We start from the raw sequence: 14922 nt of genomic DNA, 5'->3' as shown, positions 1-14922 counted from the left end.
TGGGCTTGAGCTGACAGCAATGATTGTTCAATGTGTTCCGAAACGTCGACGCTGACATAACGTGGTTTACGTGGTTACGAATAGATAAAGATTGTGAGCCTTGCGCGTACACATATTTCGCGATAAGCAGTTAAAAATGTCTCCATGAAATGTCGATAAAAAAAAAATAATTAAAAATCTTGCTTGCAAGGCTATGATAGCGACTTATATAAAAATGTTTCTGTATAATAAGATATATTAGGAACTATGTAAATAATTCATTAGCAGACGTTATACATACTCCTTTTTATAATAACTAATATCTTATGACTTATAAAAAATAAAATAAAACAGAGTATTACTAATAGAAGAGAATATAATAAATAGATCAGAGCATTGATGATGGAAAAGTTGCTTTCAATACAATTAAATGTTAAATCATGTTTGGATTATTAAGAATGAAAAAGGCATATTTGGACATTTTCAATTTCTTGCTTAATTAATTTGCTTTCAAAGAGTTTCCTCTCTTTGTATTATAAGCTAATTATATTTGAAGAAAATTACGTAAGGCAGCATGGTATAACTCGATCTTAATATTACATATGTCAATTAGAAAAAATATATAGTTACTTTAATTTAATGAATCGATCTATCTGTTTTATGTAAGTATTATAAATAAATTGTTACCCGAATACTCATTATATTGTTAGAATAATCGTCACGTTCAAGCTTTAGTCTTTTTATTTTATATTTTTTTAAGTAGAGATGTTATGAAATGTAAAAGTATATTTGAAAAAATCGGGCTCTGATAATAAAGTTGATGATTAGAGAATGAAGAACAATATCACATTTGTGTGATATAAATTACTATACATTTGAAAAAAATCATCGTAAGACGACATGAATGAAGATATCGGATCTCTCCATTCTCGTAATATGTATTTACGCCTCTCTTTTGCCCACCTCCTCCCGCGCAAATTCCCTCAGATCGGCGAAAACAACGCGTGCTCCGAGATAGCACGTGCTCGCGAGCGTCGGCGGCGCGCATGCGCGTCCCCGAGACGCGTTTCAAATCTCGCGTCTCTCGCAGACGGAAACGCGCGTTCCTCGCTCAAATGTCGCGGCTGCGTCTTCTCCCCGACGTCTACGGCCGCGACGGCAGCGATTCGTTGCCGTATATTAATATCAATATACCGTACAGTTAGCCGTTCGCGGATCTTGCGAATGTACGCGCGAGACTCGCGGGACCATTCGGATTCGCGAAACCTTTGTGGACGACCGCACGTGAATGAACTTCCGAACTTTCGCGATATGACGAGAATCGAAATGGAGTTTATCAGTGTCGCGAACTCTCGGAGTGAAAAGTGACATCGGACATCGTGCTCTCTCGTTGTCGATTCCCGACGGTGGGACGGGGTGCACGAACGGGACCAAAAACTGTGAGTTGATCTAATATCAGGAGAGTGACTTAACCTGTTGGAAGATGAACGGGGTGCAACGGACTCCCGTCGAGGCTTTTGACGCAAAGGTAGAGGCCGAATCTTTTACTCTAAATCAATCTACAGCTAAAATTATTAGAGACACTCCGTTAAAATAAAGTTTTTTCAAAATAACATTTATTGTTGAAAAAAAAAAATAAACGCATAAATATATACGTTCACGATAATGAACGTTTTAGTAAACAACTTTTAAGCAATAGAAATTTTTTCTGGTATTAGATTCAGTTACAGCATATAATGATTAGGATGCCTAATAATTTTGGCCAAGGTTGTAGTGGGATCTACCAGATTTCACGCTTTGCAAAAGTGATTTTTTTTTCGAAACCTGGCCATACAATTAAAATATGTTTACGCTTTGTGCGCACTATTTGTAAGTTCATTTCCTTACAAAAATATATTCACACAAAGCGTTTTCCTTTTATAATTTCTTTAGTAAGTGGAGATTTCCTGCTGAGAATTCTCAGGCAATAAATGAAACCTTATCTGTAAATTTCTATTCTATTAGAAAATTTCGTTCTCATAAACGCTATCTTTCCTTATATAATACGTTTTAAAAGATAATGTGTTGAATAATGGTGAAAATCATTAAATATTTCTGAGATCGCGCAGTTAATCGATTTATTATCCTAATCTTTTGCAGTTCGTTAGTTTGCTAATTGCACGCTTTGGCGTACTACATATTTATTGATCGGGGACGTGCTTTTGTTTGCAATCACATATTTAGCTAACCACATTTATTTCATGTGTCTAAAGTTCTAAATTATTTAAGTTGTATTATCCTTTGATAATTACAATTTTGCGAATCCAGTATTACCGCTGAAGCTTACAAATTTCTGAATAAAAAATAATGCCTACTTTAGTATGTACAGAACCTGGCATGCAAAAACTCTGTGCAGACATGAGAAACTTAGAATACCTATACTTTGAAATCGCAATGTCACGTTTTACGATATCTCTACGTGTGTAAAACACTGCGACAGAGTATGAGATATCGTATTGTTTTTACCAGAAATTTAAATTCAAGTAAAAGCAAAACGTGTGTGTAAAACAGCGAGCCGTAAAATTTTCTTAAGGTGACATGAAGTCAAATCAAAAAATTCCGAGCGTATTTTTCCATTACGCGACTCACTGAAGGCTCGTGCCTAATGGATCGAATCGATGCGATTTGAGTTTGTGCAAGGTGCATCGTGTCACACGTGTGCGTTTACGATGACCGTGGCCTGCGTAACCTAGTACCTGCGATGCCCTTGAACCGGATTGTTCCGAGCTATCCAGGAGTACGGCTGTCAGAGCGGTGTCGTCGAGTATATCGAGATAACGTATCTACACACCCCGTGTCCTTTTTACGTGCATCTTTTCGAGTAGCTGGTTAATGACGTTTTCTAATAATCGTATGTCACGCAGTTTTAATTATACCGCAGTTAATTGCACAAATTCCTCTGTTTTATCAGTCTTTAATTACAAACGAGTAATTATCATAGATTGTTTCATATACATCGAGGCAAATGATATGAGAGAGATTAGTAATTAAAAACAACAAGAGTTATATACTTGATAAAAGAAATTGCTTGTGGAGCAATTTCTTTCGTTTGGCGAGAGACTGAATTAGAATTATTAAATGCCTCAGTTCTGTAATAACTCACGTAGTAAAATTTTTACATATACATTACTATTCTTAAACCTGGTGCTTATGTACGGCGTATTGCCATCTTCATCTGGAACTGATGTATTATTTAACGAGTGACCTTGGCTGAGCTATATATGGAACTTTTTTAGCACCTTAAGAATGCCAGTTTTTACCATCTCAGACATTTTTTATGCTCTCTATGCTATTCCATGCAAATTTCTAAATTATAGAGCATTATGCTATACCTTGCTTATATCCTGATTATGTGCTGAGCGTATTATACATACTTTTGATTTCGGTCGGCTCATTCAGCAAAATGGCACAATGCTCTTTTCCTCACCGGAACATTAAATCGATCGCGCTTAGATTATATCCGCGACCTCGCGTGCCGTGTATAACTTCGTACGGCATGGCAAACGGCACCCCGTTTTCATCGAGGACAATGTATTTACGTAGTTTTAAAAATCGCTCGTGTTTGCTGAAATATCATTATCATATATCGTTAGCGCGTCGAGGGTCTTTTATCTCTATTACACTCTATAGCTATTTGTGTGTCGCGATTAAGACAACATCGATAAGATTTTCTTAAATTAATATTCCGATGTATGTGTGTGTACACGGAAAAAAAATGAAGTTGCTTCAATTAAACGTCGACGTCACGGGCTGCCACAAGCATAAATAGTTCAATTGGATATTATTGGACCAGATATTTAAATTATTAAAACAATTATCTGATATTTTTTGTTTATTAATATTGATGTTGCATCAATAAATTTTATCTTAATAACACTGATGCTGTTGATACAAAATTATTTCTTTTTTCCGTGTAGAAATACGAAAATGGCCTCTATGCTCCGTCATCATGATCGAGAAATGATTAGCATTTATATTTTATTATTAGTTAGTAGTAATAATTTATCTCTTTTTGTTTATTCTTATATAAATCGTGTATGATTATTTTTGACAAATTCAATTCTTTGTGTACCTATATCTTTTGACAATTAAGAGTTAGTTACCACGTCTATTTGATTGAATTACGTTTTATTTTATTTTTAGTAATTAGAGCGAAGTAGGCATGTCAGGTTTGTCGAGAAGAGGAAGAAAAAAGTAAAATGTACAGCAAGGCCAATTGAGAAGATAAAAATAAGCGGATTTATTTTTTCCCGTAGTGGCTGTTCCCTAATATAAGTCTTAGAATTCGCTGCTTGCTGGACGACTTTAAGCTTTGCGCGGGCGTCATCCGAATACGAGATGAATCTCTGTTAATCTCGGTTCAACGTGAGATCTAGTTACGAACGGGAAAGGAAAAAAGAACAGACAGGTGGAGCGAGCACGCGCCGGTTTCTTGCCGCAAAATCGAGCCGAGAGTTCACCCACTTTCCTTCGGTCTGTCCCTCAAAGTAGCCAGCGGCGGAGAGCATTACCATTCGGTAATTAATCTACTCGCGTGTGCATGCGTGTGGGTCGAACGTAACGTGTAATTAGGTGCCTTAGCGCGCGCCGTGACCGGTGCACTGATGTAACGCGATATCTATATAGTGATAGAAGTAAGAAGTAAAGGCTCATTCAGAATTTCCACGTCGTTGACCTTTCCTCGATCCTAGGATGATTGATCTCTTTCTGACACATTAGGGTCGATAATGGAATGAAAAAAGTTAATGATAAAAATATTAATCTCTCTTTTTCATCTTCTCCAAAAATTATCCCGTAGGAAAAAATTTTACGTAACAAGAATATTTTTTTTTAATTTTAAATAAGCTTTCGAAAATTTTAAAAGATTTTTTATTTTTTTAAAGACAGACGTTTAGCTTATGATAAATTAAATAGTCAAAATACTTTGAGATATAAAAATTATTTATTTAATTTTACTGAAAAAAATTAAGACGACTACTTCATATGTAGGAAAATATAATTAACAAGCAATATAAAATTGTTGTAAATGTCAAGTAAATTTATAGTAAATTTATAGTAAAATTATATTGGTTTTGTGCCCTTTAATTTGTACAATAAATCGAGTTTATATTATATGAAAAAGCACGTGCCAACTTTAATAATACCAATCTGAATACCTAATGCAGTCTGAAATAATGAATCTAAAAGCTAAAATATGTTAACAATAGGTGTCTCTATTATACATGACATTTTCTTTTGTATCATAGTTACATGCTACATCTGCGATACATGCGATACATCGGGTATAATAGATACATACAACAAAATTAGAAATTCACAGACTAAATTTCATTTGACTAATACAATTTTAATAATAGCATCAAACGACGCATAGAATATAGCTATAACGGAAAAGAATCATATTGCGCCGAATGCACGTCCGAGTAAGCATTATTAGCATTATTAATCTCAATCAAATCAAACTGTTTTATCGCGTGACGAAAGGCGAGTCCGTGAAATAATAAGTTTCGAGCGTCGCGTCGCGTCGCGTCGGCCTGAATCCATACGATTTAAACGCACTTCTTCTTGCGAAACAACTTTTTCTCGCGCAGTTGTTATTTACGAGTCCGCGCCAGATACGAAATGATTTTACTATTTTACCCGAACGTAAGATCGTTGCCAATTTCGGCCGGATGGCAACGGATGTAAGTATGATTCTCACGTGATATATTATGCTAATTTCCCCGGAACACTCTAATTCTCACTCTTTCGGTCTTACCGCTTCTTCTCACGTAAGATTCGCTATATATATACAGCGCGATCGTTCTGTCAATTCGGAATTTCCTTCTTAGGGTAGTGTGATCTCGTGGAAACAGGGCGTGATAATGTCTGCCGTGTAACGCAGATATCGAGCGACTTGATCGATCAAAAATGATACCTGTTCGGTAAGACAACTGTTGTTGATACATTGTTTCTCGTTTCTTATTGCACACATGCGCCAATTACGTCTGGGACGACTTGGATATATGCAACTCGAGATGCAACTGCATGATTTCAGCCGATCGTAGATAGAATATATGTACACGGTGCTCTCTTCCCTTCGAATTTTGTTGTTGTCCTCGATACACGAGTGGAGCTAAACACAAGACAGGTTTATTGTCCTCGACATTTTTTGACCTTCTTTAGAGAGACGGCGACGGCCGCACGAGCGACGTCGTCGGGACAACCCAGTTCCACCGAGCGTACGCGTCGTCGGTCGTATGCCGCCCTATCTATAAGAGGGTATCCAGTTTCCCCGTTATGGCATTGTGCTAATTGGAAAGAGACCTTTTTTTTCCTTCAAGAGAGCACGTCGATTCGCGCGATTCATTAGCATTCTTCGCGCGGCTCTTCGACGCCTCGCGACACTCCGAACTGTTATACTCGATCCGAGACGTTTCCGCGCCATCAGATGCAAGCAATTCGATAAAAACTGTTGCGATTAATTACACTCGCGCATAAGCATCATATATCATCCTTCTTCTCACGGAAAGTGCGATGAAAAATGTACAGAAATGGTAACAGCAGAAATGGAATCATAATTGTTTTATCGAAAATTTATTTTGTTGACCTTTCCACATTTTTGCACGGCTTTTAATTTCACGTATATTATAAAAAATCCATATTTCGTTAAAGTAAGACTTTGCTGTGTTACGTTTTCGTATAGATATTTACAAGACGTTTCTTGGCTTGTCAAGGTAGTCGATTGTAATTAATTGCAAAGTGTAACAAATACGTGATAGCTTTGAGAGATTTGTTCTGTTTCGTAATCGTCCTCTACCGTTCCTCTCTTGGAATTTCATGAATTAGTCAAATTAGTTTTGATTAAATCCGTATTGCACACAGCCCCTTTTCTCGATAATTTTGCTTGAATAATTCGTTGTTATATATGAATGGTCGTCTTTAATGCTAGACAATACCAATGTTTCACCAAATGCTTCGATATGTTGAGATTAATATTTATTAACGTTACTCCTCATAACATTTATACTCTGATATCTAAACAAATTGACAATATGTGAACAAATGGAAAAATGGTTGATTTACAATTTATTGATTGGACGTAGTTCTGCAATGCAGAACCAGCTTCAAAACCTTACTTTTCCGCTCGAGTAAATTTCTAGAGCGAAATATTAGAAATAAAATTATGTGCCAACGTTAGCTGAAATATAATGACCGAATATAATCGTCCTCATATACAATTCCATGTGTTATGCGTTTTTAGAAAAACATATCTTGTCTAGTTTGTGATCACTTGGCAATGCAGAGATAAACTAAAAATCATGAAAATGGCGCTTGGTTCCTTATTGCATAACTGCATCCATTTATATACATAATGATTAATACTTTTGTTTTTTTAATTGATCATTTTTACCGCGATGATTGTCATAATTTTATATTATTCAGACGCGATCGCAGCTAGTTTGTCCGCGCGAATAAAGACCTACTCGTTCTTATCTCAAGTGAAAGCAACGGGGAACCCATTCGCGTATAGGCGCTTTTTTGTCGGTGACTTTTTCGGTTTCGTATTACCGCGCTGGACTTTCACGAGGTGTGCGACGCATACGTCGAAAAGTGCTTCGATATCCTCGATCATCCGGATCGTAAAGACGGTCGTTCTTTTCGAACGACGGAGCGAGAGCTGGCGATTAAAGCTAACGATGTAATCCAGGATTGTTTGGATACAATGTATGATTATAAAGCCGGTTTGCATTTGGATCACGTAACGGGAGCGAACACGCGAGATGAGAAACAAATCTTGCTTTTTTATTGCATCTTAAATATATTTATTTTTGCTTTTTTATTTTTAATGTTACTAATATGTTACTTCATTTATCTTAATAACTTTATTTTTAATTTTATTATACATATATATCATTACTTTTTTGATTATAGCAAGAATCGGTTTTGCACGTACAGAATTAAATTAGATTTTCATTGCTTGAATAAAGTATTAGAAATTGTAGATGAAGCACTTATCTTATAACACTTCAGTCATGCAATTAATGTTAGTGAGCGCATTAGGATTTACTATAAGTTTTTGTCACGAGTGTCGTAATTTTGTGCGAAAGTTGTACGGTTTACAGTAAAACACTTGACGCAAATCATACATCGTCGACGCGGCGCACATGCCGCTACAATTAGATCAATTGTTATCGTTTACCCGAACCCGTGTTATCAAGTGACGCTTGCGTTTCGCACAACGCAACCAAAACGAGAAAAAACGTTTTTCTCGAAATACGATGCAATAATCGCTCTCCTTTTTACTCTCTCATTTTAGTAATAAAAATCGTTTTATACCAATTCTTATATTTTTAAAAAAATAAATTTATGTTTTAATCTATAATTTAATTAATTTGATTTTCACATTTTATCAATATTTTATTCTGCTCAAACTTTATAAAAGAAAATAGATGTTTTTTTTCATAAACAAACTCATTCCATTTTTAAATTTAATTTAATTATAGAAATGAAATATCAGTCCAACTCCAAGTGCACCAGAAACGTGCGTATTCGTCTTAATAGAGACGAATGTTCCAATGTCATCGCGCCGTTTTCTACTCTCGTATACACTAATCTGCAGAGGCTGATGCGTTTCGCGTGACGCGTCTGCAAAAGAAATCGGTCGCGGATGATGACGTATTGCGAGAGACGAACTTCCGCGATGATATGACCTCGTAATAGTCGCAAGGGAGAAAGTGGGGTAATCCGTGCCCACGCTGCATTCTATTGAATTTAAGCGCTACACGAAATACTCATTTTCATAAGTATTACGGTGGAAGGTGGTGCGCGATGGTGCACAAATGTGTGCACATAAGACTGTAAATACTTCATATATAATATTATGGTAACCCGGAATTTTTTTCTTACGTAAATAAGTAGCTTCTGTTCGCGCTACACTGACGATTCTTTTTTTCGCTTTAAGGGAAGTGTATAGGATTGGTGCTTGCCTTATCACGCGAGGAAGAAACGTCAGCTGCTAGGCAACCAGCGGGTTTTTCATAAACAGCGGGTAGACTGTTAGACGTCAATTATCGATAGTTAGCACGCGTTTGCGGTTTCGCTCCGAGCACGCGGTAGCGCCGTCATTTTTTACGTCATTGTTACGCACCATTTGTCGCATGAATGCTTGTCGGAGGTGGTCGTATCTTGAACGGCACAAAGTATTTTACAATGGCTGGATGGTTGCCGCTTACGTATATTATCGCAGCCTCGAGAGTAATTAGAGGAGAGCGTGTGATTTTTCTGCGTAGCTTTTCGGAATTAGAGATTTCAATTGTCGGCGGCGATGCACGTACGATTATTGTATACAAAAATGTCATGCACGCTGGCGTCGCGGTAAATGCCGGTAATAAATCAATACACGTTTTCCCTGCAAAGCTCGGCGTACACCGTGATTCAACGTTTCCCGCCGCGCGTTGCGCCACTTCGTGCCCGCTATTTTCTCATTCGTATAGATCGCGATCGGCGCCTAAAGCGAGCTCGCGATACACGTAACGCTATAAACAGGAAACGGGGAGTGACAGTTCCACCTAACGAGATTTATCCTTGCGCGAAGGCCACGCCTGGCTTTATATAGAGCTCCGAATGTTTCGAGTTCACCGGGCGATGCATATCTCTTTTCACATAGCCATAGATTTCCACTCGACGAGGAAATATGGCAGTTACGCAGATCGATGGACGTTCCGCGCGATTATCGTCGCGACACGCTGCTTTTTGTTTGGACGTTCGATTCCTTTCAAATCCTTACGTGTTTTTACCGTCCGGCAGGTTATTTTGCAAGAACGACCGGTGGAGCTGTTATCGCGTGTAACACGGTCGGACGAGATCGCGTGACTATCGGCAGTTTGTAATCCTTCGGGACTTATGCGAATATCCCGAGGGACGCTTACCTAATGTCGAGTGTGCAACGTCATTAGGGTAGCCTCTCGCAGTCTAGCCTCGGTTATCATATAGCCGAGTTTCATAATCGAAGCGGGATAAATATAGTACGTTAAATCAGTACGTTAAATTTAATTTCCTGGTTTTAACAGGAAATTACTTATATATCCTGTTAAAAACAGGAACTTAAATTTAACGTATATATACGGATACCAAAAGATCATATCAATCATAATTGTTAGCAATTCAATTAGTTTTGGGAAAATACGCTTGTACCACATATCATATATATGTACATACATTTGGGAAGGTGTTCTATAAATACAAAGATACATAGAGCAGTTTATTTTGATGATGTAATTCCATCTTCTAAAACTTTGGTAAAATCGATATGGCATGTCAGTCTATATTTTCTTCCAATTAATATTCTTAATAGCTCGAAACTTGGTACAAAAAAAATGCAGGGCGTTCCCTGTACACCTTCATTATGTACTTCGTTAATGAAATGAAGCGAAACGTTTAATGAACAAAAATTCTCAGCTTCCCTCGTTTGCAAAAGTATATTTACTAGTTCTTTTTTTACATCTAACGGTTCAATTATAATCTTATAGAACTTCAATTATATCGAGATTAGCCTGGCACAATAACGGCCAGCGAGAAAATAAGAACTCATAATTTGCATGAATCGTGTAAACAGAGCAAAGTGCGCAAATGATATGAGTCATGCTCCATGATTAAACAGCGATGGCGTGATGATTCTGATGATTATCGCGGAAAATCGAATTCTTTCCGTGGATGTCCGTTTGTGTCATTAGTGCTTTCTAAATGTTATTGCGTTTGAAATGAAACAGAAATCGTTGCGCGACTCAAGCGAAAAAAAAAAGAAATGTAAGAAAAATGCAAGGATGAAACATATAGACACATGTTAAAAGTGTTTGTATATAACGCAAATAGAATTGTTTAATAATCAAAATTCAACGACGATAGATTAAATTGGGTTGCGTTGGATGCTCGGATATTATTCGAATCATTTATAATTTCACGGTTCGTCGCACGTGCACCTTCGCTCAGATTTCGCTATTTCGTTCAGTTTCCTCGATATACGAAAGCAATGCAACTTTTCGCAACGAAATGTTTGACCATTAGTAATATTTTCAGTATTGCATCGTAGTATATTGCAATATTGATTTTCTTTCAGAAAAAATTAACTTTCAAAGAGTATTTCCCTACATCGATTATCTTTTAGTTAAAAAATGATTTTACATTTCATCTCCTTGTTACATTCTTTTAAATTGATATTTAAACATGTTCTTATGCATGCTTTTTATATGTTTTCTTTAGTTTTAAAAAAATCGCTTTTTTACTGATTATTTTACTTATTATTGCCACTTTATATCGTTGATTGCCGATTGCAAATTTGATTTATACATTACCTAACGAGCAATGTATTTTATTTTTTACCGAAACAATAATGTATACAGATATATAATTTGTATTTGATACAATAGGTTATTTAATAAATTATCGCTTTTAATGTTTGCCTTTCAATATTTTACTATTTATGCTGTTTTGAAAAGACAAAAACTGATCGTTTAATGACGATTAATAATTTACAGAATAAAATTTGGGGCAAATTAAATCAATATGTGTAAATTTATAATGAATATTACTGCAAACTACGATATCGAACGGTCATCTCAGCACGATTGCCATGAGTTAATTTAACGAGATATGTAGAACGATATTGTCGCTTCGATTTGATTTGTTCACATCAAATTCAATCAATCGGAGTAGTTAGTGGAATACAAAAAACGGCAAAATCAATATAACAATTATATAAATGTTACTCGTATGCTGGGGAAGAACACTGCACAGAGAGAGAAAGAGAGAGAGAGAGAGAGAGAGAGAGAGAGAGAGAGAGAGAGAGAGAGAGAGAGAGAGAGAGAGAGAGAGAGAGAGAGAGAGAGATTCTGCAGTGTGTATAAAATATACATATTTCAAATCTTGCGTTTTTTGGCATAAAATAATACATTGCAAGAAAGTACAGTTATTAAGAAAAAGATCTTAAAAAAAAAAAAACATTAATCTCTTATACGATATATTCTATTTATTTTAATTTTGATTTTTTGCAATAGTCCTGAATTTATTCTGTATAAACATATGTTTCGTTCTCATTGCTCATAGCGATAATTATAAATCAAGTATATACTAATAGATTTTAAATCACCTTTTATTTAATGAAAGACAACTAGAGAGTCATATTTCGTTCAACTGAGGTTGCAAGAGCATTGGGAGTTTCTACGTGTGAAACAGGAGTAGGATTTTTTGGCAGTAAACTGTGGATCCGCACGAAAGACTGTGGTCATCTCGCAATTGTAACGACACATATAACGAATATCCGGATAAAGCAAACGACCGTGAACGCCCGTCAGACACGTAACGGTAAGCTAGATGGCTTTGAATGTCGCGTATCTCCACGTGAGATTATTGGGAGCGAACGTCTTTCACGATGTCGTATATCAAGTGTGTCAAATTAATTCTACCTCGTGGACCGTGTAAGCAATTGGAACGTTATAACTTTTATTAAAAAGAACTGTAAGGAAATTACTGTATATACTCATAGAAGAATCATTCAGTACAACTAGCACAATATTTTAACATAGCAAAATCTTTTTTATCGTGTTAAAATATTTTATTGTATGCATCTGAATAAATATAAAAGAGATGTTGTCAGTATTAGTTTACATCTTGACGATGGTAATAAAAATAAACAAACAATGATTTTTTTGGGTTGATTTATAAATAGTAATAAATTACTAATAAATAGCTGTGAAATAGAATCTAGATTATAAAGAGTAAGTAAAGAGTTTATTATTAAAATTAAATTTACTTCCTCGACACCTGCGAAGACCAAAGGTAATAGCCTGATAAAGATTCTAAATTTATTTGCGCGTCCAGCTGCGGCTATTAGGTTAAACAGCCAAATAGCTTTGAACTTTCAGAATGGGGTGCCAACTATGGAAAGGTGAGCCTATACTCTGTGGTATTAGCTTGGACACAAGAATAATCAACCGCACCCTTCGGCTCTTATCTAGGCTGCACCCTTCGTGATCGCCTCCCTTCTCTCTTCGCCTTTCGTTGCCCTGAAAGCAGACATGGTCTCGTGTAGAAACTGTCCCGAGGGAGATCAGGTTTCTTTACTGAAGACAGGAAATTAGAAATAACTGTGTGTGTGTGTGTGTGTGTGTGTGTGATGAGAGTATCCTTGAAGATCACTACTGTTCGATAAACTATAGCAAGAAACTATATGTGCCATATGGAACGAAAAATATTATTTTTTAATTACATCATAAATAGAGCATTATGCACTTTTAGGATTAACATTTTTTTTCACGCGCATATCTGTTTTATAAATTCTTTAAAATTTGTCTTTTATTACGAAGATCTAATTTATTTAGTTAACAAGAATCTTGTAAAAATCATGGATGTATAAATTACGATTTTTTATAAATCTGAATCATATAATTTATATCTCACAAAAATGGATATAGAAGAATGCTTGAAGTTAGAAGTTACGTATAATTGTAAGAGTTTATGATGCATACTTATTCATAGAGGTTTCCATTTTTAATTATATTTTAAAATAATAGACATGAAAAAAGATGAAACTAAAATAACATGATGTGATTGGTATACTGCCGTGTTTGGCGATAGAATTTCGATTTCGAAATGGAAATCATTGGAGCACGGACAGTCGCTACGGAGGAAGATCCTTTTTCTCGACGTTACCAAGACAGCTTGATAAGTTTAACCTACGCGCGCATTGTTTCAGACGAACAGTGAGGCAAGAGAGGAGTTTGTCTTCTCATCTGTTATTCGCGCGACACTTCGAGCAACGTGTTTTACACTCGCGACATAATAAAGATCGACGATTTATAGGCTCATCAACTATTGTGTTTCTTAATGAAAAAAAAATGCACGCGGTAAAATATACATGTTTTTCTTCAACATTTGCACAACACATAAATCATACATATCGTCATAAAGATAGCATCATACGTTCTCTAATACCGCATAGAACGTATCTCTTCGAAAAAAAAAAAAAAAAAAATTGCTTCTCGAATTGGAATTGGTTATTTTAATGACTTCATTTCTTAACTTCTCGATGACGCATCATATCTGGTTTTATTTCTTAAAGGAATTTAAACGAGTACATATATAAATGTCAATACGAGTGATTTCAAAAACGCTTTTGTCCGTGGAATATACTTGAGGCGCATTTTGACTGTCTGTCAAACTTGATTATACATACAGCCAGCTTCTTTTCTCAGCAATCAAAAGAACGTGACACCGTCTCGCGTTTAAGTTAACGCGCATTAGCGCAAAAGCGCCTCATGCATTGCTCACATATCGCGTTTAATTACAGCCGCAGTGCTTGGCCGGAAACGGTCACTGTAGTAACAGCTGATTATCTGTCTTCCTGCGCCTCGTTTTGAGATATGGGAGAATATGCCACGCTTAAATTTATCTTGACCAAGCACCGTGAAATTCTCGCGAGATCACGGATAATTTGAGAACTCTTTCTCGTGCACCACAACGCCGCAATCTGATTTCACAGGAGACAGTAATTTCAGATTCCGTTGCGTATACGGAATTTCTCGTATTCATGGCGCAGTAATTTATTTTGGATCTCTCATAAAAAATATAACAATCCTATTTTCTATTAGCCGGTCTATAAACCCACTTTTCTAGAAAATTGAAAAGATTAATTTAACATGTAGATTTACTTTTCTGTATTCTCTGCTTGAAAAAGTGGGTTGGATCATTAGAGGATTAGAAATCTTTTTGTTAATTATACGTGTCCTCGCGAATCTCACAAGCTATTCTTGTATCTTCGTGACTAAACTGCGTTCCTGCATTTAATCCGTAAAAAGATAATCCGTTAAGTTAATGTTATTCGCTGATTATCCCAATAGACATTACAAATAAGTTGACGTTGATTGC

At 36.1% G+C, this 14922-nt stretch overlaps 1 protein-coding gene across 1 annotated transcript in view; it reads left to right on the top strand.

Annotated features, from left to right (window-relative positions):
- The first annotated feature begins 1363 nt into the window (after positions 1–1363).
- The window catches only part of Lmpt (four and a half LIM domains protein limpet), a 113467-nt gene continuing 99908 nt past the window's right edge, over positions 1364–14922 (top strand). The window contains exon 1 of the mRNA XM_077418553.1: positions 1364–1507. Coding sequence (XP_077274679.1) covers positions 1463–1507 — 45 coding nt within the window. The 5' untranslated portion in view covers positions 1364–1462. The remainder of the gene's footprint in view (positions 1508–14922) is intronic.

This window comes from Temnothorax americanus, unplaced genomic scaffold (genome assembly GCF_048541705.1).
Source record: "Temnothorax americanus isolate GAGA-0224 unplaced genomic scaffold, ASM4854170v1 Scaffold5, whole genome shotgun sequence".
NCBI classification, from domain to species: Eukaryota; Metazoa; Arthropoda; class Insecta; order Hymenoptera; family Formicidae; genus Temnothorax; species Temnothorax americanus.
The sequence above is the reverse complement of the archived record's forward strand: the minus strand, read 5'-3'. Positions and strand labels throughout refer to the sequence as shown.